Raw genomic sequence first — 24862 nt, forward strand, 5'->3', positions numbered from 1 at the left:
TACAGGACACAGAATCCAACTGGGATTTGGGGAATGGATCCAGTGAAATCTCCACTAGGGCCTTGATGGACAAGGGAGGCATTTAAGATGAAAGAGAAGGCACTACAGGGAGAAGCCTTCAAGATATAACAGTCCCTGTCACCCAGGTGGACGAGGAATGGTCACACGGGGGAAGAAAGACCCAGAGCTTTACCCAGGGAAACGAGGGCTTGGTAATTCTTCAGCATCTGCTCCTGGTAAAGCACCTTGTCTTCATCGTCCAGCAGCTCCCACTCCTCCCAGGTGAAATACACAGCCACGTCCTCAAACACCTCCCGGAGCTGCGGGCACAAGCGTTGCACCATCAGTGTCTCCTGGGCCAGCTGCTCCCAGCCCCCACAGCCCTGTCAGCAATCACTGGGTACTACTACTAATTGCAATCTTAGCCACGACAGGTAAGGGGACACAACTCCCCAGTCTTCAGCTGATGTGTGATGTGGATGCAGCTGTGAATACAGGAGTCCAGGTGTGGGCTTTATTCCAGCTCATCCCGCTCTCTTTGCTCAGTTCTTTGCGGCAGCCTGGGCAGCACGCTTAGAGGCAGGGAGCCCCGGCTCCACGCACTGTAACCCGGCCTGCCCACGCCAGCCCCCCTGGTATCTGCACTCGGGAGGGAGCTCCTGCTAATGCAGCTCGGGGTCTTTGCAGCCTCCAACACCGCAGCCTTCACGCTCTTCAGGTCTCTGCTCCCCAAAGTCTTTACAGCACCCTGGGCTCCTCCCGCGCTCTGCCTCAGCTGCACTGCCCACCACACGTGAACCGGGGCCCTGCTCACCTCCAAGCTCTCCTCCTGCTCTGGAGGCCTGCCCTGCCCCTTCTGCACTTGGCCTGGCGCAGGCCTCAGGGAGCTCCTCTCCTCCAGGCTCCCCGGGGACGTCCTCTGCCGCTCCAGCATCACCGGCCCCTCCTCAGGAGGCTGCTGCTCAGCTCCCTGCAGGGTCCCAGCACCTGCGGGTGGGAAGGGAGGGCACAGGTGAGCCCTGGCGCTGCTGGCACGGGGAAGCCCTGCTAGGCTCCTGCACGGGCCTGGGACGCGGGAGACGGAGGCGTCGGTGTGTGGAAGAGGGGGGAGAAGGCAGACTCAGTCCCGCAGCTCTTGCTAACAGACCTCCACAGCCACGAGGCTGGAGATGAGCCCCAGTAACTCTGTCCCAGCGCGGGGAGGGATCGCAGCACCACGACAGAGCCTGCAGGGACACTGCTCCCTGGGGAAGAAGCTCCAGCGACGCTGGGGCCGTATCAGATCCACACGCTAAGGGCAGGGGAGGGGAAACGCAAGGTCGGTGTGCTCCCGGGCACGTGAGGGGATCCCAGGGGCACCAGGAGAACAAGAACCGCTGATCTGTGCAGCACGGACCCCACCACCGTGTTGTGGAAGGGGGATTTCTGCACCGAGGGACGGTGCTCACGGTGCTGGGAAGTGGAGACCCACCGCCCCTTCCCTGCCCCTGGGATCGAGCCTTGTCTGGGCCACCAGCCTGAGTAGCTTTCGTCTACTGACATCTCCCAGGTCTGCTCCGGTTCAGGGGAGTCTGGAGCAGGACGCAGGCCTGGGTTAGCTGCACCTTAGTCAGAGGCCACTAGGGAATCTAATTTCCCCGTCACCTGCGCCAGCCCCTTCTTGGGCACAGATGGCTCACGGGGACATGAGGAAGGGGCAATGAACATTGACTGTTGGGATTCAAAGTTATTGTGGCAGCACAACAAGCCCTAAGCAAGGTAAAGCCTCTCTGTGCCAGGGGCTGCCCTTGTGCAGGGAGAAAGATCAGGGTATCAGCCCGGAAGCTGCCCACCCTGTTACCTGTCAGTTCTGCATTCCTGAGGGAGCCCTGGCAGCCTGCTTGCTGAATTTACCAAGGAATTTTTCTCCCCACTCTCCTCCCACCTCATCTAACCAAAACTAAGCAGAAGAAATGTTTAATAGGCATCTCAGGCCGTACACTCCCTGGTCCCACTATGGGAGGCCTATTTAAACTTGATTGACTAAAACTCAGTTGCCAGGTTAGGGGATGCTGAGGCAAGAGACTGAGTCAGAGCAGGTACGGGTGACACTTGAACAATGGTTAAGGGTTCATTGCAGCGTCCAGCCCGTTGGAGCCCTGACCACAAATGCTGTCATACTTTTCCTGGGATGACTGCTGGAAGCCCTCCCCACAACATTTATGAACGCTCCAAGTAATCAATCCCTTTAAGTCTGTAAAAAGAACACAGTAAGTTCTGAAAGTCATGCTGAGCTGGGGCTTATTCACAACAGGTAAAATATATGACACTGATGCTGACTTGACAGTGCAAGCATAGCTAGGCCTTCTGAGAAGCCCTTCCAGTGTATCTTCTAGATTCATAATAATTTCAAGCTGGCTCCTAGGTGTCTGGTTACTCCTTAAAACTTGATGTTTTTACTGGTTGTTAATCAGTTTCTTGAGATATTCCAAACCAGATAACCCTTTGTCACTGAAAAAAGTAATTCATTTAAATTGTAACTGCTTATATAACAGGATTTTCCCTGTTAATGACACCTTGGGACCCTCTTGATTTACACAATTAAAGGAATGCTTTGAAGAGCCTGGACTAAGGGTACAAGAAAGCTGTAAAGCAGCAAACAGTCTGGTTCAAGAGAAATAAATCTTTCTGACACCATCTTTCCGTCGCCTGTTTAACCTTCAACGATCGTGCTGGGAACTTTGCTTGTCAACAAAGCACCCGAGTACCTTGGAACGGGGAGATCCCACCTCTCGTTCTCTCTTTTTTTCCTTTTTCCCTCTAGGCATAGCTTTCTGAATCTGAATCTTATTAGTTATGCTTGAGCTAGGTTTCCCCAAATATTCAGTTAAACCAGGGTAATATTTTAAGTGTTTTGTTTGTTTTCCATTGCATGGCTATTATTACTAGTACCATCATAAGTTTCATATTCTTAGCAATACATAACTCTTATAGTCAAACTGGTGATAACCAGGTATATTTTTCTTTCTCTGCTTTCCCTTCCCCACTTGCTCTGCAGCAATGCTCCTTTTACTTAAGCCATAGATCCCTGCAAAGCCCAAAAATGCTGTGGGGTCCACACATCAAGAGACTATCACTACTAGGACAGTTAGGGCAAAAGATTGGGACATGCTGAGTTTGAGACATATAAAGGGATCAGCTTGTAAAAGCTGATTAATCCAGTTTGGCCCAGACGTCCCTGATGCACTGAATGGTGGCCCATGAGGGTGTCAGCGGTACGCCCAGCCTGATTCAGAGGTATTCTGTTCACCTGTGCGCTTGTGTCTGACTGCATCGTATTGTTACCTTAATGAACTGATTCCTGGCATGTGAGGCTATCAGCCTGTGCATGCTGATCAACCTGGCTGGGTCAGGTAGGTAGGTAGGTGTGTGTGTCTGTGTGTGTGTGTGATTTGGTGGCTGGAGGAACCCAACCCCATTGAAACTTAGCCCTGCAAGATAGCTCCACTGGGGTGAGGACTTGCAGAAGGGAGAGATACAGTGCTGTATAAAAAGGCAAGTAACACAAGCAGCACACGGACAGAATTACAGAGACCCCAGAAGCGTGCCCCTAATAAATGAGCGCACCCGAAAGTGACGGGCAAATCTGGTGACAACCCAGCCATGCGGTCACAAGTGTTCCAGCTCCCTCAGGGCAGGGCAGACACTCGAGCCTCGCGCCCTGCCTGCAGCAGAGCCTTGAGCACCGGGACCCACGGGCAGGGCACCATCCTGTCTCACCTAACTGCTGGGGGGGCAGCGGCTCGTCTCCGGGGCGGGGAGGCGGCTTGTCCAGAGGTCTGTCCGCACGACGGGCGCCGGGCTCCTCTGGCCAGGGATCACCAGGGTCCCGCAGTGCCCCCGGGGGCTGCATCTCGCCCGAGGGCCCCCCTCCACCTGCATCCTCACTGTCACCTGGGGATGAAATCAGCGCGTTACCACGGGCCAGACGGGCTGGGGGGCGCCCCGCAAGCGCGCGGGGCCGGCACCGCAGCGTCCACGACCAGAGCGACACCATTGCAGCGGGAGCGCCTCACCCCCCCCCCCCCCCCCGCACGGCGCCGCGCCCCCCCGGCCCGCAGGTGCCCCCTGCGCACACCCCCGCGGCGAAGCTCCCGCTTCCGGGGCCCCGCCCCGCGTCACACGGGACGTCACAACGCGTCACTCCTGGGGCCGCCCCCCCGCTCGCGCGTTAACCCTTTGCTGCGCGGCGGGGGGCGGAGCCCCCGCCTCAGTTTCCCCGCCCCCCGGGAGCCCCCCCGCGCCTCCGGCCCCGAGCCCGCCTCAGGTGCCCCGAGCGCCCGCGGGCCCGGCCTGCTCCCGCCGCGTCCTGCCGCCTGCGGCCGGCCCCGGCCCCGCACGCCGCCGCCGGCTCGGGGCCTGGGGCCAGGCGGGGCTGGCGGTTTGTGTCGCGCTCTGCCCCGGCCAGGACCCGCGGACACGGGTGGGGCGCGTGCGCAGGCCGGCGGCGCTGCCGTCCCTCTGCGGGGTCCCGTCACCCCCGCACCAGGACGTCCCTCCCCCCGGGATGGGACACCATATGGACGGCCTGGCGACAATCCAGGAAAACGACGTCCCCTCCACTCCTGCGTGGAAGCAGTTTGTGACCTGGTCGCGAAACGAAACCCCACCGGGCAGGCACGACCCCCCTGCCACGAACCCAGGCCGGTTGCCCTGCTGCATTATGTTTCCCACTGGGCTCCCACAGGTGTGACCCATCGTAATCTTGGCAAGCACCTTTCCAAGGCTGGGGGTGAGACTGACTGGCCTGTAATTACTCGGATCCTCCTTCCTCCCCTTCGTGAAAACAGAGACCACGCTGACCCTTTTCCAGTCCTCTGGGGCCTGCCAGTTCCTTCGGTGCCCTGGGGTGCAGCTCGCCCGGGCCTGCCGACTCGACTCGTCCAGTCCATCCGCGTGACTGCCCCAGATCTGCATCGGCCGGTAGTGGGCTGGCGTCCCTCTGATGCCCGTCTAAGAGCCCATCCGGAGACTTCTCCTGACCCCATTCAGGAACACCGAGGCAACACTCATTGAAGAGCTCAGCCTTGTCCCCATTCCTGTTCAGTGGGGTCCTATGCTGCCCCGCGCCTTCCTTCGTCTCCCTACATACCTGACAAAGACTTTTTGTTGCCTGTAATTTGTGCTGCCAGCCCCAGCTCCGTAGCTGCTTTGGCCTTTCTGGCTGCCTCCCTGCAAGTGCGGGCCAAGTAGGTGAACTCCTCCTTGGGACCTTCCCCCTGCTTCCACCAGCTGTATGCCTCCTTTTTTGCCCTTAGGCGCCCCGGATTTCCCTGTTCAGCCAAGGAAGTTTTTTGGCTCCTTTCCCCCTTTTCCCTCATAGTTTCATAGTTTGTAGGGTCGGAAGGGACCTGAACAGATCATCAAGTCCGACCCCCTGCCATGGGCAGGAACGAGTGCTGGGATCATAACACCCCAGCCAGGTATCTGTCCAACCTGCTCCTGAAGACCCCCAAGGCAGGGGGGAGCAGCACCTCCCTCGGGAGCCCCTTCCAGAGCCTGGCAGCCCTAACCGTAAAGCAATGCCTCCTGATATCAAGCCTGAACCTGCTCTCAGTCAGTCTGTGGCTGTTATTCCTTGTTATCCCAGGTGGTGCCCAGGGGAACAGAGCTTCACCTATTTTCCACTGGTTCCCCCTGGTGAGTTTGTCAATGGCCACCAGATCCCCCCCTCAGCCTTCTCTTGTGGAGGCTGAACAGGTTCAGGTCTCATAGCCTCCCTTCATAGGGCCTGACCCGCTGCCCCATGACCATGCAAGTGGCCGTCTCTGGACCCTCTCCATGCTGTCCACATCCCTCCTGAAGTGCAGCACCCAGAACTGGACGCAGTACTCCAGCTGCGGCCTGACCAGTGCCGCACAGAGGGGGAGGATCACCTCCTTGGACCTGCTCGAGATGCATCTGTGGATGCACGACAAGGTGCGGTTAGTCTTACTGACCGCTGCCTCACAATGGCGGCTCATGTCCATCCTGGAGACAACAATGACTCCAGATCCCTTTCTGCCTGTGTTGACAGGAAGGGCGTTCCCAGCCCATAGGGGTGTTGCTGGTTCCTTCTCCCTAGACTCAGCACCTTGCACTTCTCTGCATTGCACTCCATCCTATTCTCATCCACCACCTCTGCAACCTGTCTAGATCGAGCTGGCTTCTGTCCCTCCTCTCCAGCGTGCCCACCTCGCCCCACAACTTAGTGTCATCAGTGAATTTGGACAGCGTGCTTTCCACGCCCACCTGCACGTTGCTGATGAAGATGTTGAACAGTGCAGGCCCCAGGACCGAGCCCTGGGGGACCCCACTGCCCACATCTCTCCAGGTTGAAGACGACCTGTCCACCACCACCCTCTGGGTGTGACCATCTAGCCAATTTACCACCCATCTGACCAGCCTATAGTTACCCGGGTCCTCCTTCTCCCCTTCTTGTAAATGGGGACCACGTTGGCCCTTTTCCAGTTCTCTGGGACCAGGCCAGAGCACCACGAGCGCTCATAGAGCCGTGCCGGGGGCCCTGCTATGACCCTCGTACTGGGAACATCTCCCTCTGTGCCCAATGGATCTCTTCCTTCAGGAATGACCAGCCTTCCTGGTCTCCCATCTCGCCAATACTGCCCAGCCCCTTCATGAATCTGCTTATGGTGGTGGTGGGGAGCACTGCCACAGTGACCCCTGCTCCCTGCCAACTGCTGTTGGGGGGTGCAGTGGCTCCCTTGCCTCCACCTCCCCCCGCCCGAGCAGTGGCGCAAAGTTGTGCCTGTGCCCGCACTCCCGGCAGTGCATGCGCAGTTGGCCCAGAGCATTACAGACAAACCAATGCACAAACAAGGCTTTTATTATATAAGAATTTTTTTTCCCCCTTTGGGATAAAGAAAAGTTTGAGTCAAGCATCTGCTTCAAGGACTACCTGAGGCCCCCAAGGTAGGCAAATTAACCACTTGAACCATAGCTGCACTGGCTGGGAATTGAACCCAGGTCCCCTGCATGGCAAGCAGGGATTCTACCACTGAACCACCAGTGCTTGACAAGGCAAGTTACTTGTGGAGGGCTTGGAGAAGAAAAGGTAATGGTGAGCCTTCCCTCCATCCCAGTTCATTCAAAGGAGAAACAAGCCAAAGGCTTTGGCTGCTCTTCAATCTCACGGTCCAAAGCTGATCGATAAGCGCTGCCCAGAACTGCAAGACGCAGCCTGCCCTGGAAACGAGAGGGGAAATGTAACCACGGGGAAGCGACTGGGCTACCTTCGGTGCGGTTGTGCTTTGTCTTTGCCTCCACAAGGACCCCAAATCCCTTTCTGAGCTCCTGCTTTCCTGGGCTGGGCGCTGAGGGGATCCTGCAGTGACTGAAAGCATCTGGGAATGCGGGCGCCCAGGAGAGGCCGGATGGACACAGCAGGTGTCCGCACGGGTGGTGTCTGTGCCACAGGCTGGGCATTTGGCTGTTCCTGTTCCTTTTTCTTTGCTGATTCTTGCAGGAATCTTTCCCTGCCCCAAGGGCAAGAGGAGGGGGATTTATTTATTTTTTAATTTAAATTTTTCCGTGTTCCAAGACAAATCAGCCAAATCCGTGAGTCAGTCCAGAACCATAGGAGGCCCTACTACCGGCAAACACCCTCCACCCCCATCTGGGCCTTCACGTGTTTCCAAAACCTTTGGCCGGCATCCTACTTGCAGGCCCAAGCCCAGAGGCTTTGGGTTTGGATGCCACCAAGTTTTGTTTGCTCTGTGCTGGGCCTTGGGTCTAAGATGCTGCCCCAGCTCCACTGGGACTTCACCTCCGCCTTTCCTGCCCGAATACCGTCACTGGTCACGCTGGGCTCTGCCTGTCTGCCAGCTCCACCAAACACGTGGGAACTTCGACCGGTTCAAGCTTTGCTGACAGGTGAGACACCGACTTTCTCTCTCTCTCACTCCAGACACAGACCTGACTTTTGCTGATCTCTCTTACTCCAGGTACAGCTTTCTAAACCTGACTTTTGCGGATCAAACTTGAGCTAAACTTCCCCAAATGCCCAATTGAAACTGTGTAATATTGTAACTGTCTTGTTTGTTTTTCCTTGCATGGCTATTACTACTAGTATCATCATAAGTTTCCTATACCTGGCAATAAAATCATTTTATGGTCAAGCTGGTTGCCATACTCTCTCTGAAGCTCATTTACTCTTCCTTCTCCTCAACCTCCCCATTTGCTCTGCAGCAACACTTCTTTTACCTGAGCCAAACACCCAAAACTGCTGTGGGGTCTGCTCATCAAGGGAGTTACTACCAGGACAACTGTGACGAGATTGCGGGGGGAGGGAGGGGTTCTGAGCTTGGGGCCTTTGGAGGTGTCGGCCTGTAAACGCTGATTGACCCAGCCGGTTCAGACGGGCTCCGTGTCTGTGCTGAGTTCGGGGCCCGTGAGGGCGTCATCCTGGAAGTGCTGAGTAGCCCTGGCCGCTCAGATGGACTCCGTTAACCTGTGTGCATGTGTTGGCTACCGAGGACCAACTCACGGGATCATAATAAATTCTAGTTTATTGGACAGGGTGTGAAGTTACCAATAACATCATAAATGCAAACCTTGAGTTATGAGGGGTACTGGTCACCTTAGCGCACACACATGCACTCACTCATCCAAATCCACGTCACTTAAACCCATGTAGCACAGTGTATAGTAGCTGCTGTAGTGACTGTGCGAGCACTGGTGCCAGTATATCTACCTATCCGAGGCCCTGGACTCCGCTGTCGATGCTCAGGTTCCTTCAAGGCGATGTCGTCTCCGGAAAGGGGTCGCCCGCTTGTCCTCTCTCGGTAGGTCGGTGCTGGATGAGGGAGCGCCACTGAGGATCCCGCTCCACTGCCTTTTATCCCTTTCTGGCAGACTTGTGCGATCCCCCAGCATCATTTTGGCTGTCCAATCTGGAGGTCGCAGTCCCACGTGGGTTTTGAGTAGTACATGACAGCTGGTAGTCACAGGGGTCTCTGCCTGCTGGTACCTGAAGTTTCGGGAGTCCACCCTCGACTTATTGATGTAATAGCTGGCTGTGTTGTCATGGGTTATAGGCATAGTCAATAGGGCGGGGAGCAGCATCTGGGGTGCATTGGGTGGGCAGGATCGGGGCCAGGACCTGGTGCCGTGCTGTGATCAGCTCCCTGCATGACCCTGCCATGCACTGGTTCTTGGGCCAAGGACATGCCTGGAGGGGTTTGCAGCTCTGCCCTGGGCCCAGGCCCCATGCTGTCCTAGCCCCGTGATACTGGTCCTAGCCCCTGCCTTGCCCCGTCCCCAGTCACCCATCCCACTCCTGGACACCACTCTGCTCACCCACCGGATCTCATCACTTCTGCTGAGCTGAGTGCAACCTGCCTGCGGGGGACCAGACCAGCTCCACGGAGATCCTGCCCATCTCTTTGCCTGCCCGCTCCATCCGGCGTCCCCGGCAGTGAGCGAGGGGTGGCTGGGTCGGCGTGCCCAAGCGCTGGGGCCGTACGGGGCAGCAGCGGTGCAGGCTCCTTCTGGCTGCTGCTGTCGGTGTTGCTGCCACCGGGGCAGGGGAAACTGAGTCTGTGACTTCCCAGCCCCACGGCGTGGCCAGGGGTGGTGGGACTGGCTGCACGGGCCGTGGTTCGGACTGCCCCGTCTGTCAGCCAGGCGGGGCCGCGGGACCCTCCATGGGCGGCAAAGAGTCATGTTGTGGGCCAGATCCAGCCCGTAGGCTGCATTTTGCCCACCCTGCTCTACGTCTCATGCTGATAAAGAGTCTTTATTTCTTCTGTGTGAAGCCTGTGCAAATCGTTCACACCCTGAACAGGAAGTGAAGAGTGAAACTTAATGTAATCCCTTTACATACAGCACAAAATAACCTTGAGCCCTGCGTTTGCTCTGGGAGTTGTGGCTGCATGGTTGAGGGGATAAACCGCCCTTTGCCTCGCCGTGAGGGGCGGTGCACTTCGGATCCCCCCCCGGCTGAAGCAGCGGGCCGCAGGCCTAGCGGGCCTCGCCGGTGCGGTTCGGCACGGCTCCCTGCCCGCCCGCGACTCGGCCCGCTCCTTGCCCCGCACCGGGGAGAGGGCAGAGCCTGCGCAGCCCGCCCGCGCTCCGGGCCCAGGGAGACGCCTCGCTGCAGGCGCTGGGCCGTGCTGAGATGCCCCGCACGAGGCCCGTGGCCCTCGCTCCCTGTGCGCTCGGGGCGCTTTGTTCCTGTGCCGCAGGCGGGAGACAGCCCCGGCCCTGCTTTGCCCCCGCAGCAGTCACCCAGGGCTCCTCTCACGGAGCCATGCCTAAACCACGTGCCGCTGGTGACAGGCGACCCGCGGCGTGCGTTACCTCCCGCCAGCTTCTCCCAAAGCCGCCTGCCAGCAGCTGCGCCGTCCGCCTGTGCGACACGCTGCCCTGTTGCACCCCTGGAGAGGACACTGGCCTCCCTCGCGCGAGGAGACCGGGCATCCTTCCACAGCTCCCAGCAGCGCCATAAACTGCGGGGGAAAGCAGGATCCCTGCAAGTACCCAGCCAACTGTCTCTGTCTCCCCCAACCACTGACCTCCCTTGACAGCGCAGGGGGCCGGGGGGGGGTTGGAAAGGTTTAGACACTGGCTTATCTGACAATACATTTCTGTGTGTGCCAGATAGGCGTGAACAGCAGCGGCTCAGTGGAATAAAAAAACACTGATTTCAGGTGCCAGTTTTAGAGTTTGAGTCCTGTCTAGGTTGAAATTGCTTCACAAGTACAAAAAGGAAAAAATAGCCACCCTTTATTGATTAAAATCTGACCCTAGACTTGGAAAAAAAGTACCAACTGTTTAACTGCATGAATGGTCCTGCCAAAAGAAAAGGTGAGGCCTCCAAGTGCAAGGATTTCCCTTTCCCATTGGGGAGAGGAGAGTTTGCTCACAAAGGACAAGGAATCAATGAAGAGGGCAGGGGAGGGCCATTCTGGGACTGATTTTCCCTCCAACCCAAACGCCCACAGGAGCTGGGCTGTGGGGAACGGGAAGAGGATCCAGTCATGCACCTCCTGGGGACCAGATGCCAGAAGGAGAGACAACACACTTGAAGTCGTCTGCAGAGGTCACACCTAGTCCAAACCCCCTTCCCAGGCATGTTTCTGTCCCACCTATGCCTAAAACTGCACGATCGCCCCCGGAGTGCAACTCCCGGGCACGTACCCACAGACACCAACAGCACGCGCCGCCCTGGCACCAGTCCCGCAGGGCAGGAGCGCTGCAGTGTCTCTGCTGCTGCGAGGGCTCCTGAAAGACACTGCAGAGATCAGAGGAGCACAGCCATGCCTCCCGCTACAGGGAACGGCAGCCGCCAGTGCTTCACACCCATCTGACCGTGGGCTTCGGTCCCTTCCTGATCCCAAATTGGCCTGACCTGAGTGCAGGGCCAAACCCCTCGAGCCAGGAACCTTCCCATTTTATTGCCCGCAGAGGCATTGGCACGTGCGTGGGTGGCTCCTCGGTGCCAACCGCTGCACTTCCCAGCACACTCCAGGCACGGCGACTCCTAGCTCCTCCCTGAGCAATGCCTGCTCCAGTCTGCTGAAAACATCCAAAGATGCATCTAGTCCAGGGCTGTAAAGATGCAGAAAAAGGACTGCTTCCCTCTCCATGCAGCTATCTCTGACAAGGCCGTGGATTGCAGTCCACTCGCTTTATGCTCCACACTTATCTGTGACCCAGGTTTCACAGACTGAACACTTTTGTGATGATGACACACTCCTGTGAGGTTGGAGCCAGTGCTCGGTCCTCCATCACGTCACAGGAACGTGCCCCCTGGACCTGATGCCAGACACGATGGCAACAGCGGGAGCCTGCACCGACTCCTGCAAACACTGCCCAGGCTTTGGGGCATGGATTCGGGAACATGCGTCTTGTGCAGGGGCCTGTGGGGACGTGACTGCCGACGACCGAGGAGCCAGCGGGGACCTGCTGGGAGTGGGTGTGCGGGTGCCAGGTGGGACTGACTGTCGCGTCGGCTCCCTGGGGGGGGACAGAAATGTGAGCCCCAGGCCCTGGGCCCAGGTCACGTTTGTGAAGAACTTGCCTCAACTCCCACCCGCCTACACCCACCACCAAGCCTTCGAGAAACACTTCTGTCTCAATTCACAAAGCAAGAAAGTGCTTTTCACAGGAGTGGGGATCCAAGGGTAAATACTGCCACGTGGGCAGTGGTTAAAGCATCTGCATTATAAACAGGGGACCTTGGGTTCAAGTCCTAGCAGTGCCTGTTTTTTTTCACCACAATGCAGTCGTGATTGAGTAGAAAGAAATCTCATGAGTTTCAAAGAGGACAAGGGCAAAGTCCTGCACTTAGCACAAAGCAATCCCATGCCCAGTACAGGGTGGGGGTGACTGGCTGGGCAGCAGCTCTGCAGAAGAGCTGCCCAATTCTCCAATTTCTCTAGGTCACTCTGAATCCTAGCCCTACCCTTCAGCATATCTACTACTTCCCCAGCTTGGTGTCATCTGCAGACTTGCTGAGGATTCACTCTATGTCATCTTCCAGGACATAGATGAAAATATGAAACAAAACTGGTACAAAGACTGAGCCCTGGGGCGCTCCACTTGATACCAGATGTCAACTAGACATCAATCCATTGATGGTGATGACCCTCTGAGCCCGGTGCTCCAGCCAGCTTTCTATCCAGCTTACAGTCCATTTGTCCAGCCCCTACTTCCTTAGTTTGCCTGCACGAATGTTGTGGGAGACCATATCAAAAGCCTTGTTAAAATCAAAGTACACCACATCCACTGGCCCTCCCCACCCCCACCCCCCATCCACAGAGCCAGTCATCTCCTCTTATAAGTCAATCAGGTGGGTCAGGCATGGCTGGCACTTGGTGAATCCACGCTGACTCTTCCTAATCACCTTCTTCTCCTCCAAGTGCTTAGAAATGGATTCCCGGAGGATCTGCTCCATGATTTTTTCCAGGGACAGAGGTGAGGATCACCCATCTTTAGTTCCCTGGATCCTGCTTTTTCCCTTTCTCAAATATAGGCACTAGATGTTTGCCCTTTTCCAGTCATCCGGGACCTCTCCTGATCCCCATGAGTTTTCAAAGATGATGGTCAGTGGTTCTACCACCTCATCAGCAAACTCCCTCAGCACCCTTGGGTGCATCCTGTACAGTCCCGTGGACTTGTAGATGTTCAATTTTTTTAAATAGTCCCTAAGAGACTACTTACATGCCACGATATTTGCCCTTTCAGGCACTGCAACTGTGTGCCTCTTTGCATGAGCGGGATTTCCTGATGTAATCAAAGACTTCTCAGCACGTTAAAGCAAAGCTGCTCGGGTGTAGTTTAGTTTGGTTCGCTGCGAATTAAAGCGCCGTGTCCATGGATTCGTTGCGTACAAACACAAATGCACTGAGACGTGTAATGACCCTCTTTTCCAGGTGGCGCTGCGCTATGTCTGTAGTTCAGGCCTTTGTGCAGCTTTCAATCGCAGCTGCGTCTTCTGGGGTTTTGGGCTCCTGCTCATCCCACCCCCCGGTCCTGCACCTCGGCCCCACTCCCCGGCTCACACAGCTGTGCACTTGCAGGGCATGTTAGGGGGGTCCCCGGCTGGGTACTATGTGGGGCATCTCATCCTGTTGTCCTGCACTGCAGGCAGAGCACATGCCCTTAGTACTTACAAAGAACAAATGGAGCAAGCCAATACCTGCCCAATGCATACTGTCATATACTACCTTGTGGTACTGGTTGTGAATATACCACCACCACCACCACCAGTCCAGTATGTGCTCGCCCCCACGGCCACACACACACATCCTGGACCCAGCACCTCGGTCAGAACTGCGGAGCACAGCACAGTGGCAGCAGCAGCAAATGCTAAGTTTGCAACTGGGGGAGTGTGGCACCTCTTCTTAACACATTAATATTTCAGGGTGACTTTCCTATTTCTTACAATTGCCATTCCAGAAACATGACGAATAGTGCAGACTGATGATGCATGCCAGAAGTACCCCCCCGCCCCCCCGATATGCAGCATCCTGGATGATTCATAGATATTAGGGTCAGAAGGGACCTCAGTAGGTTATCAAGTCCAACCCCCTGTCCCAGGCAGGAAAGAGCACAGAGGTCAGATGACCCCAACCAGGTGCTTGTCCAGTCTCCTCTTGAAGACCCCCCGGGTAGGGGAGACCATCACATCCCTTGGAAGCCCATTCCAGATTCTGGCAACCCTTACTGTGAAGTTCTTTCTAATGTCCAAACTAAATCTGCTGGACAGATATATATGACAGAAATATCCTGACTTTCTAGCCTGTAGCAGGAAGGTGAAGGAGGTGGTGTTGGACTGTGGACTGGACAAGCTGGGGGGATTGAGTCTGGAGATGAGAAAACTGAGTCGGGGGTTTGATCATCAGAGTCGGCAAAGCCTTGCAGAGCAACAGCAGAGAGGCTGGAGATGGGCTTTTCTCTGTGGTCACAGGGGACAGGACTAGGAACAATGGTCTTGAGCTGCAGCAGGGGAAGCGGAGGCTGGAGCGGAGCAGGAACGCCGTGACTCTGAGCAGGGCCAAATGTGGGAACAAGCCCTAAGGGACGTGGGGGTCTCCATCCCTGGCAGGTCTCAGGAGCAGGTTGCACAGACGTGCTCTTCAGCTTACTGACATCCTCAAAAGTTTTCTCGTCCTCCTCAAAACCCTCTGCAGATCAGAGGCCCATCACTGTGACAAAAATTGGGCTAGGTACAGGGCCTAGTGAAAACCAGTTTTCATTTCCAAAGGATCTCTAATACAGGGGCTTGTTCTGGCTTGTGCACAGGGTTGAGGTCCTTATATTTCAAGAGGTTAGTTTGCTTTTCTCACGCTTTCCTTTTCCTCTATTACCCCTAGAGAATTTCCTTAGGAAAGCGCTCAAATGCTTTCTGAAGCAAAAGGAAGACCATATAGACCATTTCAACACTAGGGGATTTCACATGCTCTGAAATGTGTCTTTCTACCTACTTTTAGCATCTTAGAATCATAGAAATGAAGGGCTGGAAGGGACCTCGAAAGATCCTCATGTCGAACCCCACTGCTCTGGATATGACTACTGCTGAGATCAAATGACCCGAGCAAGGTGTCTGTCCAGTCTCCTCTTGAAGATTTCCAAGGTTGGGGACCACACCTCCTCCCTGGGAAATCCATTCCAGATTGTGGTCACCCTTACCAGGAAGAAGTTATTCCTTGCAACCAACCTGAAACTGTCCTGTAACACAAGTGTAGGCAATTATTTCCGCTGGAGGGCTGCTTAATGAGCTTTTGAGAGATGCAAAGGTGGCCACATCCCTTGACAAATTCCCCCCCACCCCCAAACTCTGGGCAGTATATTTTTTGTCCTGCTTTGTGTGCCTTTGAGGTATATATATAGATTCACAGAAGTTTAGGACTGGAAGGGACCTCATGAGATCACTGGGTCCAGCCCCCCTACTCTGGGCAAGACTGCTCGGGTCAAATAATCCCAGCCAGACGTGCGTCCAGTTTCATAGTTTCATAGTAGCTAGAGTCGGAAGGGACCTAGGTAGATCATCTAGTCCGACCCCCTGCCTTAGCAGGAAAGAGCACCGGGGTCAGATGACCCCCGCAAGGTGCTCATCTAACTCCCTTTTAAAAATCCCCAGGCTAGGAGCCTGCACCACTTCCCCTGGAAGCCGGTTCCAGGCCCTAGCCGCCCTGACTGTGAAGTAGCGTCTCCTAATATCTAATCTAAACTTACCCTCCGCCAGCTTGTGACCGTTATTCCTGGTCACTCCTGGCAGCGCACGGGGGAACAGGGACTCCCCCAGTGCCTGCTGATCCCCCCTGACCAGTTTGTAGCAGGCCACAAGGTCCCCCCTTAACCTTCTCTTGTGGAGGCTAAACAGGTTCAGGTCCCGTAGCCTCTCCTCGTAAGGCCTGCCCTGCTGACCCCTGATCATACGAGTGGCCCTCCTCTGAACTCTTTCCATATTGTCCACGTCCCTCTTGAAGTGTGGCGCCCAGAACTGGACGCAGTACTCCAGCTGCGGCCTGACCAGTGCCGCATAGAGGGGGAGGATCACCTCCCTGGACCTGCTCGAGATGCATCTGTGGATGCATGACAGGGTACGGTTGGCCTTCTTGACTGCCTCCCCACACTGCCGGCCCATGTTCATCGTGGAGTCAATGACGACTCCAAGATCCTTTTCCGTCTCCGTGCTGGCAAGAGGGGAGTTCCCCAACCTGTAAGTGTGGTGCCGGTTCTTCCTCCCCATGTGCAACACCTTGCACTTATCAGTGTTAAACCCCATCCTATTCTCATCCGCCCACCGTTGCAACCTGTCAAGGTCAGCTTGTAGCCTATTGCACCCTTCTAGTGCACCCACATCCCCCCACATCTTAGTGTCATCAGCAAACTTGAACAGGGTGCTTTCTACCCCGTCATCCAAGTCACTGATGAAGATGTTGAACAGTGCGGGCCCCAGGACCGAGCCCTGGGGGACCCCACTGCCCACATCCTTCCAGGCTGAGAAGCTCCCCAGGGTAGGGGCCTGCACCACCCACGCTGGGAGTCTGCTCACACTACTGTAAAGTTTTTCCAATATCTGGTTAGAAACCTGCTGCCAGGAGTTTATGACCGTTGCTCCTGGTTTTCCCCTGGGGCACTTCCTAGTTGTTCACCTAGACCCTGATGCCCTCCCCCAATGTATTTTTAAGTTGCCACCAAATCCCCCCGAAGTCATCGCTTTTCTAGGCTGAACAGTCCCATTTCTGTCAACCTTTCCTCATATGGCTTGCTCTTCAGGTCTCTAATCATATGAGTGGCTCTTCTCTCGACTTTCTCAAGCTTTTCCATATCCTTCTTGAAGTGCAGCACCCAGAATTGGATGCAATACTCCACCTGCGGCTATGGTGCCGCCTTAGTCGCGGTGGGGGGGACAAGTTCCCCCCACAGTCAATCCCGCAGACCAGAGGATCCCCCCTTGGCCAACCAGGCCAACTGGGGGAGAGGGTCCCCCCTTCAACCAATCAAGACGCTTGATTGCAAGACGGGTGTGGCCGCTTCTGGGAGCACTATGGCACACCACTGCCTGCCCAGCGCTTGCAGGAGGGGCACCAGCGCTCCTGCCTGTTGCCTCAGTGGCAAGCACGGCCAGTCAGGGGGTGCACCAACACGCTCAGGGTGTGACTCCCCAAGTAAATGACGTCAACCTCCTCTCCCTTATCCAGGTGGCGAGTAACCTGGGCATAGAGGGAGATGAGGTTAGTCAGACATGACCTACCTGTGAGAAAACTACTGGCCGTCATTCGCCTACTAGCTTATCACATATGGGGTCCTTGAGACATTTTTCAGGGATTCCTGGGATTGAGGTCAGGCTGACTGGCCTGTAGTTCCCTGGGTCGTCTCTCTGAAGTGATTTCATAATAGCTCAAAATGAGGAATGGCTGAGGGCTCTGGGACTCTTCAGCCTGAAAAAGGAAAGGCTGAGGGGACTTGGTATCAGCTCACTGCTACATTGGGGCGTACATCAAGGGCTCCTTGAACAACTGTGGAATAGGCTCCCTCCAGTGGTGGTGCAATCACTGACCCCGGAAATCTTCAAGGAGACTGGATGGTCAACTTGCTAGGGTCACCTGACCCCCAGGTGTCTTTCCTGCTTGGAGGAGGGGGCTGGACCCGATGATCTTCCAAGGTCCCGTCCAGCCTGACAACCTGCGAGTCGCTGGAATGACACTTAAGGTAACTAAAGGCTGCTATCAAATCCCCCCCACCCAAGTCTTCTTTCCCCAGGCTATATACACAGTTCCCTCAGCCACTCCTCCCAAGTTATGTCCCTCAGCCCCCTCCACACGTTCATTGGTCCAGCATGACTTGCCATTGGTGCATCCATGCTGACTGTTGCTAATCACATTCTTATCCTGCAAGTTCTTCACAATGGATTCCTTGAAGACCTGCTTCATGATTTTTCCAGGGACTGAGGTGAGACTGACTGGTCTGTAGTTCCTCGATCCTTCTCTTTTTCTTAAGGATGGGCACTAGATTTGCCCTTGTCCAATCAAGCAGGACCTCCCCCAATTGCAAGGTACATAAAAATCAATTATTTTTTTATATAAATCAGATTTTTTTTAAAATTATCAATAAAATCAATTTCTATCATTGAAAAAATAAGTTACAATTAAATCTCATCACAAACATGCTAAATCTACACTTGCATCTCATAAAAATGAATTAATGGCTCTATCACACTCACACACATTGAGTTACCTACCAATCAGACATGGGCATTCATTTCAGTTTTTAATCTCTGTCTGTCCAGCCTAACGACCAGCTCTTGCTTCTTGAAAGTTCTGGGCTTTCAGTATCTGTTCCTCAGCAGACTAAAGTCACAGGTGCAAAGACCCAGGCTGGGTAGGATAGTTATTGTTCTGTGCTTATGCGGTGGTGGAGTTGGGCCAAGCAAGGCAGAGGAAGAGTTAGTTAAGACACTTGTCTTAAAGACAGAGAGACAGTATAGGAAAGGATGGAGGCAGAGTAGAAAGGAACAGTGGAGTGGATTGGAAAATGTGGAGACATTATTCAATAGTACACACACGGCTTCCTATATTCCCCCACACTTGCCACAGAAAAACTGTCATGGCTTCTGGGCATAAGAGAGACCCTATCTGGGAATATTTGGAAGAAACTCCTTCCCTGAGTAAAAAAGAAAATGTGTCATGTGTAAGCAATGCAAGAAGGAGATGCAGGGCCTAGTTACAAGAAGGAAACATCATAATGAGTATTGCTTACTGGGAGAAAATGATGTGGATGAAGATGTGGATATGTTTGAAGAACAATGTGGATCAACTGGCTATCAAATTAAATAACTCACTTTGCAATAACTCCCAAGATGTTTGCTATGTTGGATGTTGCTTCAGAAAAAGTTTAGCTTAGCTAATCCTTATGGCTTGTTTCATTAGTTAACTAGGTTTAGAATCTATCGCCCAAGTTTACGGTACAGAAAGCTGCAGTAAGAGAAATCTAGAGTTGCCAGTTGCCACTGGGTGCCATTTTCTTATTTTACATTATGTAATACAGGGGCAGGCAGAATGCAGCCCGCCAGGCTGTTTTATCCAGCCTGCAGAGCCTCTAAAAAATTTAGTAAAAAAATATTAATTCACCCTGGCTACCTGTCAACACTAGCTGGAGCCAGGGGCAGTAGGACCCAGAGGGAGCCCTCAGCAGGCTTGCAGCCTTGAGCAGCCCAGCCCTGCCCACCCCCAGCCAGTTCTCTGCTTTCCTGCTCCAGCACCATGTGGCTGTGGCTCCCAGCTGCATCCCCTGACCATGGAGCATGGGACCACCCTGGTAGGGGTGTCTATGTGTGTGCATGGGCGCGAGTAGGTAGGCACAGGGGCAGTGTGTGTGTGTGTGTCTGCAAGCACGGGGCAGTGTGCGTGCATGTGAGGGTGTGTGCAGGCACAGGGACAGTGTGTGTGCACACTACCAGAAATAACAGGGAATAACGGCCATAACTTGACTGACAGTAGATTCAGGCTAGACATCAGGAAGTGTTATTTCACTGTCAGCATGGCTAGGATCTGGAACCAACTTCCAAGGGAATTGGTGCACACTCCTACCCTGGGGGTCTTCAAAAGGAGGCTAGATAGACACGAGCAGGCCTGGGAGAGGGGTGATGCGGTGGTAAGAAAAGGCTTGGTCAGAGTGCAAAGCTGGGAATGCTTCCCCAGCAATATATGTCTTCCTTTCTGCAACTGTGCTTTAGTACAAGAATCCTGGGGCCAGCAGGGAAGTCAGAGTGGGAGTCTGCCCAAAACAGTCCCTTGGTGTCATATGGAGCCAGCTGTCTTGGGGAAGGCACCTATGGTGAAGATGCTTCTTCTCCCCCTGGGAGCACTGGCTGCTTTTAGAAAATGATGGGGATGGCACAGGCTCCAAGGCTGATGCAAGGATCATCTCACAGTTCCCCCAGTATCCATGCTGTCCTCCGCCTATCAAACCTGGGAGACCACCTCTGTGTCCATTCGGGTTCCCAGTGGCCTAGAAAGGCTGAACAAAGGGTGAACTGTTGCTGCAGTCCACCAGCATGAGACTGCTTCTTGAATGCAAACTCCAGTGGGTGCGGAGCTAGTATACATCCCCAAACCCTTCCTGTATTGCTGGCAGAATCATGGACACCCCTGGAGAGGGATGCACTGGTGCTGAGTCAGTTGGAAGGAGTGGAGGAAGCACTTCCCGCACTTCAAACATGAATGTGGTTTCTTTTCTGTGTGGATGAGCTGGTGCTCAGACAGTTGGGAGGAGTGGGTGAAGCTCTTCCCACACTCTGAGCACTGATGTGGTTTCTCCCCTGTGTGGATCAGCTGGTGCTGGACCAGGGCGGAGGATAGGGTGAAGCTCTTCCCGCAACTTGAGCGCACATGATGTGGCTTTCTCCCCTGTGTGGATAAGCTGGTGTTGAGCCAGGGCTAGAAGAGTGAGTGAAGCTCTTCCCACACTCTGAGCACTGATATGGCTTCTCCCCTGTGTGGATACGCTGGTGCTGAGCCAGGTTGGAGGAGTGAGTGAAGCTCTTCCCACATTCTGAGCACTGATATGGCTTCTCCCCTGTGTGGATAAGCTGGTGCTGAGCCAGGGTGGAGGAGTAAGTGAAGCTCTTCCCACACTCGGAAGCACTGATGGGGCTTCTCCCCTGTGTGGATACGCTGGTGCTGAGCCAGGCTGGAGGACTGAGTGAAGCTCTTCCCACACTCTGAACACTGATGCGGCTTCTCCCCTGTGTGGATACGCTGGTGCCTGAGCCAGGCTGTAGGACTGAGTGAAGCTCTTCCCACACTCTGAGCACTGATGTGGCTTCTCCCCTGTGTGGATACGCTGGTGCTGAGCCAGGCTGGAGGAGTTAGAAGCTCTTCCCACACTCTGAGCACTGATGTGGCTTATCCCCTGTGTGGATACGCTGGTGCTGAGCCAGGCTGGAGGACTGAGTGAAGCTCTTCCCACACTCTGAGCACTGATGTGGCTTCTCCCCTGTGTGGATACGCTGGTGCTGAGCCAAGTGGGAAGACTGAGTAAAACTCTTTCCACACTTTGAGCACTGATGTGGCTTCTCCCCTGTGTGGATTCGCTGGTGCTGAGCCAAGTTGAAGTAGTAAGTGAAGCTCTTCCCACACTCTGAGCACTGATGTGGCTTCTCCCCTGTGTGGATACGCTGGTGCTGAGCCAGACTGGAGGAGTGACTGAAGCTCTTCCCACACTCTGAGCACTGATGTGGCTTCTCCCCTGTGTGGATACGCTGGTGCTGAGCCAGACTAGAGGAAAGACGTGAAGCTCTTCCCACACTTTGAGCACTGATATGGCTTCTCCCCCGTGTGTATACGCTGGTGCTGAGCCAGGCTGGAGGAGTGAGTGAAGCTCTTCCCACACTCTGAGCACTGATATGGCTTCTCCCCCGTGTGGATTCGGTGGTGCTGAGCCAGGCTGAGGAGTAGCAAAGCTCTTCCCACATTCTGCGCAGTGATGGGGCTTCTCCCCTGTGTGGATACGCTGGTGCCGAGCCAGCTGGGAGGAGTAAGTGAAGCTCTTCCCACACTCTGAGCACTGATGTGGCTTCTCCCTTGTGTGCATGCACCAGTGCCTCACCAGTTTGGAGAGCTGCCTGAATCTCTTCCCACACTTGGTGCAGCAGTGTCGCACACACTCGTGCTGGGACAGGTCTTGCAAGCAGATGAAGTTCCTTCCTGCACTCAGTGCAGCAGTGTGTCTTCCTCCCTAGGTGGATGTGCTGGTCCTGAGACAGGGAGAAAAAATGGGTGAAGCTCTTGCCACTCGTGACACAGCTGTGCCTGATGCTTCCCCCTCTGTACATATAGGTGCTTGACCAGGTCTGTGGGGCACACAAAGCACTTCCCCATTTGGTGAACCAGTGGGGTAGCTTTCCAGAAATGCGTCTGGCAATGAACAACCAGGGCAGAGGCAGGTGAAGCTCTTCCCACACTTGGTGCATACATGGGACTTCTCCCCAGTGTACCTTATTTTCCTGCCAGCCAGGAGTGATGGGCACTTAAAAATTTTCCTGCTTCAGGTAGGGGTGAGCTCTGCTTCCCTCTGACGGCCCGCCCCACTGCCTTCGCTTGATGCAGTGCATCTTTCCAGTGGCTCTTTAGGTCTCTCAGACCTTCCCTGCACCCAGGGAACCCTGCACCACAAATTCTTCCCGCACCTGGGGCTCTTTCTAGGTTCTGCCCCTTCTCCACCCTCATGCCCAACTGGAGATGGTACCTGGTTCATCGCTACATTTCCTTCTGGCTTTTGGGGCCTCCCCTGACTTTCCTGCAAATGGCTTCTTCTCAGGTCTCAGGAAGTCCATCTCACCCAAACTGCTTGGGGAAACCTGTGCTGGCTCCAGGTCTGCAGACCCTTCTGCAGGAGGCTGCTCCTCAGCTCTGCTCAGCAGCCAGGCACCTTCTGCATGGAGAAGAGGAACTCCAGATTAGTCCCTCCCCTGCTGGCAAAGGGCAAACACTGCTATTCCTTTCTACTGGGATGGGCCTCAGAGCAGGCTTGCACCTTGGCATTGTGTTCCCTCACAAAAACAAGGTTTTCCTGCCAAAACTTCAGTGCTGGGGGTGAGGGAGTGGCAGGCCCCTAGGCTCAGCTAATGTTCCCTACTTGGTGCAGTTCAGAGCCCAACTCTCAAGAGTTTCTGGCCCAGCTGTCCATACCATCACCTCAGGCCCTGCTGGGACAAGAACAAGTGGAACATGTGCCTCAGGGCAGTGTGTGAAGAGTTTCATGCTCTAAGGCGCTGAGGACGAGGGGAGGATGTAGAGCTGTGGCACTGTATTCTGAGAGAATCAGGATTGTGCTTTCTGCTTGGTTCCAGGGAAAGCTCTTGTGCAGGGAATGCATCCATGGAGCTTTTTGGCTGATGGGTCCCAGGTGGCCTCCAGGTCACAGAAGTCTTCAAAGGGTCCACGGCCTTGGCATGAACCAGAACCAAGACTCTGTGCTGAGTCTCAGGCTTTGTGACACTCAAGGCCCCAGAGAGGAAAGGTGAAGGGGGCAATTCTGGTGCAAGCCATAGGGGATTCAGTTCCCGCCACAACCTGAAATCTTGTGAATCCCACCCGTGCCATGGCGCCATTTCATGCAGCCTGAGACCAGGATGAAACTCTTCCTGGGTTCCAGGTCACCCTGACCACAAGCAGCCAGCAACAGCCTCAGGTTCTTTCTTCACCAGCAGGAATGGCTACGAAGAACCTCTGTCTAGCATGCTGATATCAATGGGGGACTACAAATCCCATCATACCCTGGGAGAGAGTGTGGCTACCTTGGGATGCCAAATGAACTGCTTACATTGCGTTGTGAAGATGGCAACTTAACATTGTGGCAGCACACAGAAACTGGATCTGGGCTGAAAATCAGGACAGCAAACCTGACTGTCCCCTAATGTGTCATTAGAAGGAGAAGGGAACAGTTGCTTGTTTCCACATTGTTCAATTTGAGAGAGTGGAAACAACACCTGCCTGCAAATATTACAGCAGGGGTGGGCAAAATATGGTCCATGAGCCACACATGGTCCACGGAGGGGGTTGTCCAGCAGGCACCAGTGCATGCAGCCCTGAACCTGTGCCAACTCCAGGATTGCCTGTCCGGGCTGAGCAGCGGCAGCACAAAGCAGACGCAGAAAAGCCTTGCGCAGGCTCCGGGCGGATGCCCTAGGAAGTGCTGGCAGTGGGAGGGGCTGCTTTTACTCCACGTGGAGCAGCAGTTTCTCTCCCATGCCACCACTGCTGAGCCGGGGCCCCAGGACCGGCTCTGGGTTCGCCCTTCCAGGCTGAGCAGTAGCAGCAAGGGCTGCGCCAAGAAAAAACTGCTGCTCTTTGTGGGGGAAAATTGGCTCCTGTCCCTCGCCGCTGCCAGGCAGTTCTTGATCCTGTGTGGCAGTGGTGACAGTGCAGAGCAGCTGCAGGGCAGCCCAGAGGCTGTGGTCACCAATTGTGGCAGCCCATGGACACTAGATGCAAGACAACCATCAAGACAGCAAACCTGAGCATCTCCTAATATGTGTCATTAGGAGAAGGGAACAGCACTTGCTTGTTTCAACACTGTTCAATTTCAGAGTGGCAACAACACCTGCCTGCACACATTACATCAGGGCTGGGCAATATACAGCCTGTGGGTGGCATCCCACCCACGGAGGGGCTTTGTTCAGGCTGCAGCAAGTTCCTTGCCATGGCTCCACAGCTGGTCTGCCTTCCTAGGTAGTCCAGGTGGCAGCTTCTTCCGGCTGCCACCAGCCGAGCCACAGTGGCAGGTACCAGGGCGTGCAGCTCTAGTCCCATGCACTCTACACCAGCTCCAGGCTGCCACTGCTCAGCCCAGAGAGGCAATGTGGGAGAAACTGCTGCTCAGTAGGAACAAAAGCAAACCCTCCTGCTGCCAATGCTTCCAGGTATAGCCACCCAGAGCCCACGCAGGGTTGCCCTGAGTCTCCACCATGTCACCGCCATCTCCAACCTGCCCGGTGGGGCAGAGGTGGCAGCGCAGAGCAGACCCAGACAGCCCTGCACGAGCTCTGGGTGGATGCACCAGGAAGCGCTAGCAGCAGAGACGACGGTACTGCTTTTACTTCACGCCGAGCAGAAGTTTCTCTTTTGTGGCACCGCTGCTGGGCCTGGGCCCCAGCACCAGCTCTAGGCTCACCCCTCCAGGCAGAGTAGCTTCAAGCTGCAGCGGTGGCAGGTGCACCAGGCAGTTTTTTGTGCAGCCGCCCGGAGCCTGCATTATGCCGGGCTGCCCTGTGGGTCTGTTGCTGCCACCTCTGGGCTGACCTGCGTGGCAGCAGTGACAGTGCAAAGCAGCCGCAGGGCACCTTAGAGGCGAGCAGTGACCAAGCTAC

General features: G+C 55.1%; 2 protein-coding genes, 1 non-coding gene and 1 pseudogene across 3 annotated transcripts in view; all 4 read right to left on the minus strand.

Annotated features, from left to right (window-relative positions):
- LOC149869885 (uncharacterized) overlaps positions 1-24862 on the minus strand; it is a 499172-nt gene that overhangs the window by 361951 nt on the left and 112359 nt on the right. The window lies entirely within an intron of this gene.
- The window catches only part of LOC149869900 (uncharacterized), a 48469-nt gene that overhangs the window by 12341 nt on the left and 11266 nt on the right, over positions 1-24862 (minus strand). The window contains exons 3-4 of the mRNA XM_090035229.1: positions 815-987; positions 194-320 (exon numbers count right to left, since the gene is read on the minus strand). Of these exons, the coding sequence (XP_089891355.1) occupies positions 194-320; positions 815-987 (300 nt within the window). The remainder of the gene's footprint in view (positions 1-193; positions 321-814; positions 988-24862) is intronic.
- Positions 6981-7051, minus strand: TRNAG-GCC (transfer RNA glycine (anticodon GCC)). Its single transcript has one exon. It is a non-coding gene; the product is annotated as a tRNA-Gly (tRNA).
- LOC149869902 (uncharacterized) lies at positions 20321-21787 on the minus strand (annotated as a pseudogene).

This window comes from Crocodylus siamensis, chromosome 2, assembly GCF_052110815.1.
Source record: "Crocodylus siamensis isolate JL-2025a chromosome 2, ASM5211081v1, whole genome shotgun sequence".
NCBI classification, from domain to species: domain Eukaryota; kingdom Metazoa; phylum Chordata; order Crocodylia; family Crocodylidae; genus Crocodylus; species Crocodylus siamensis.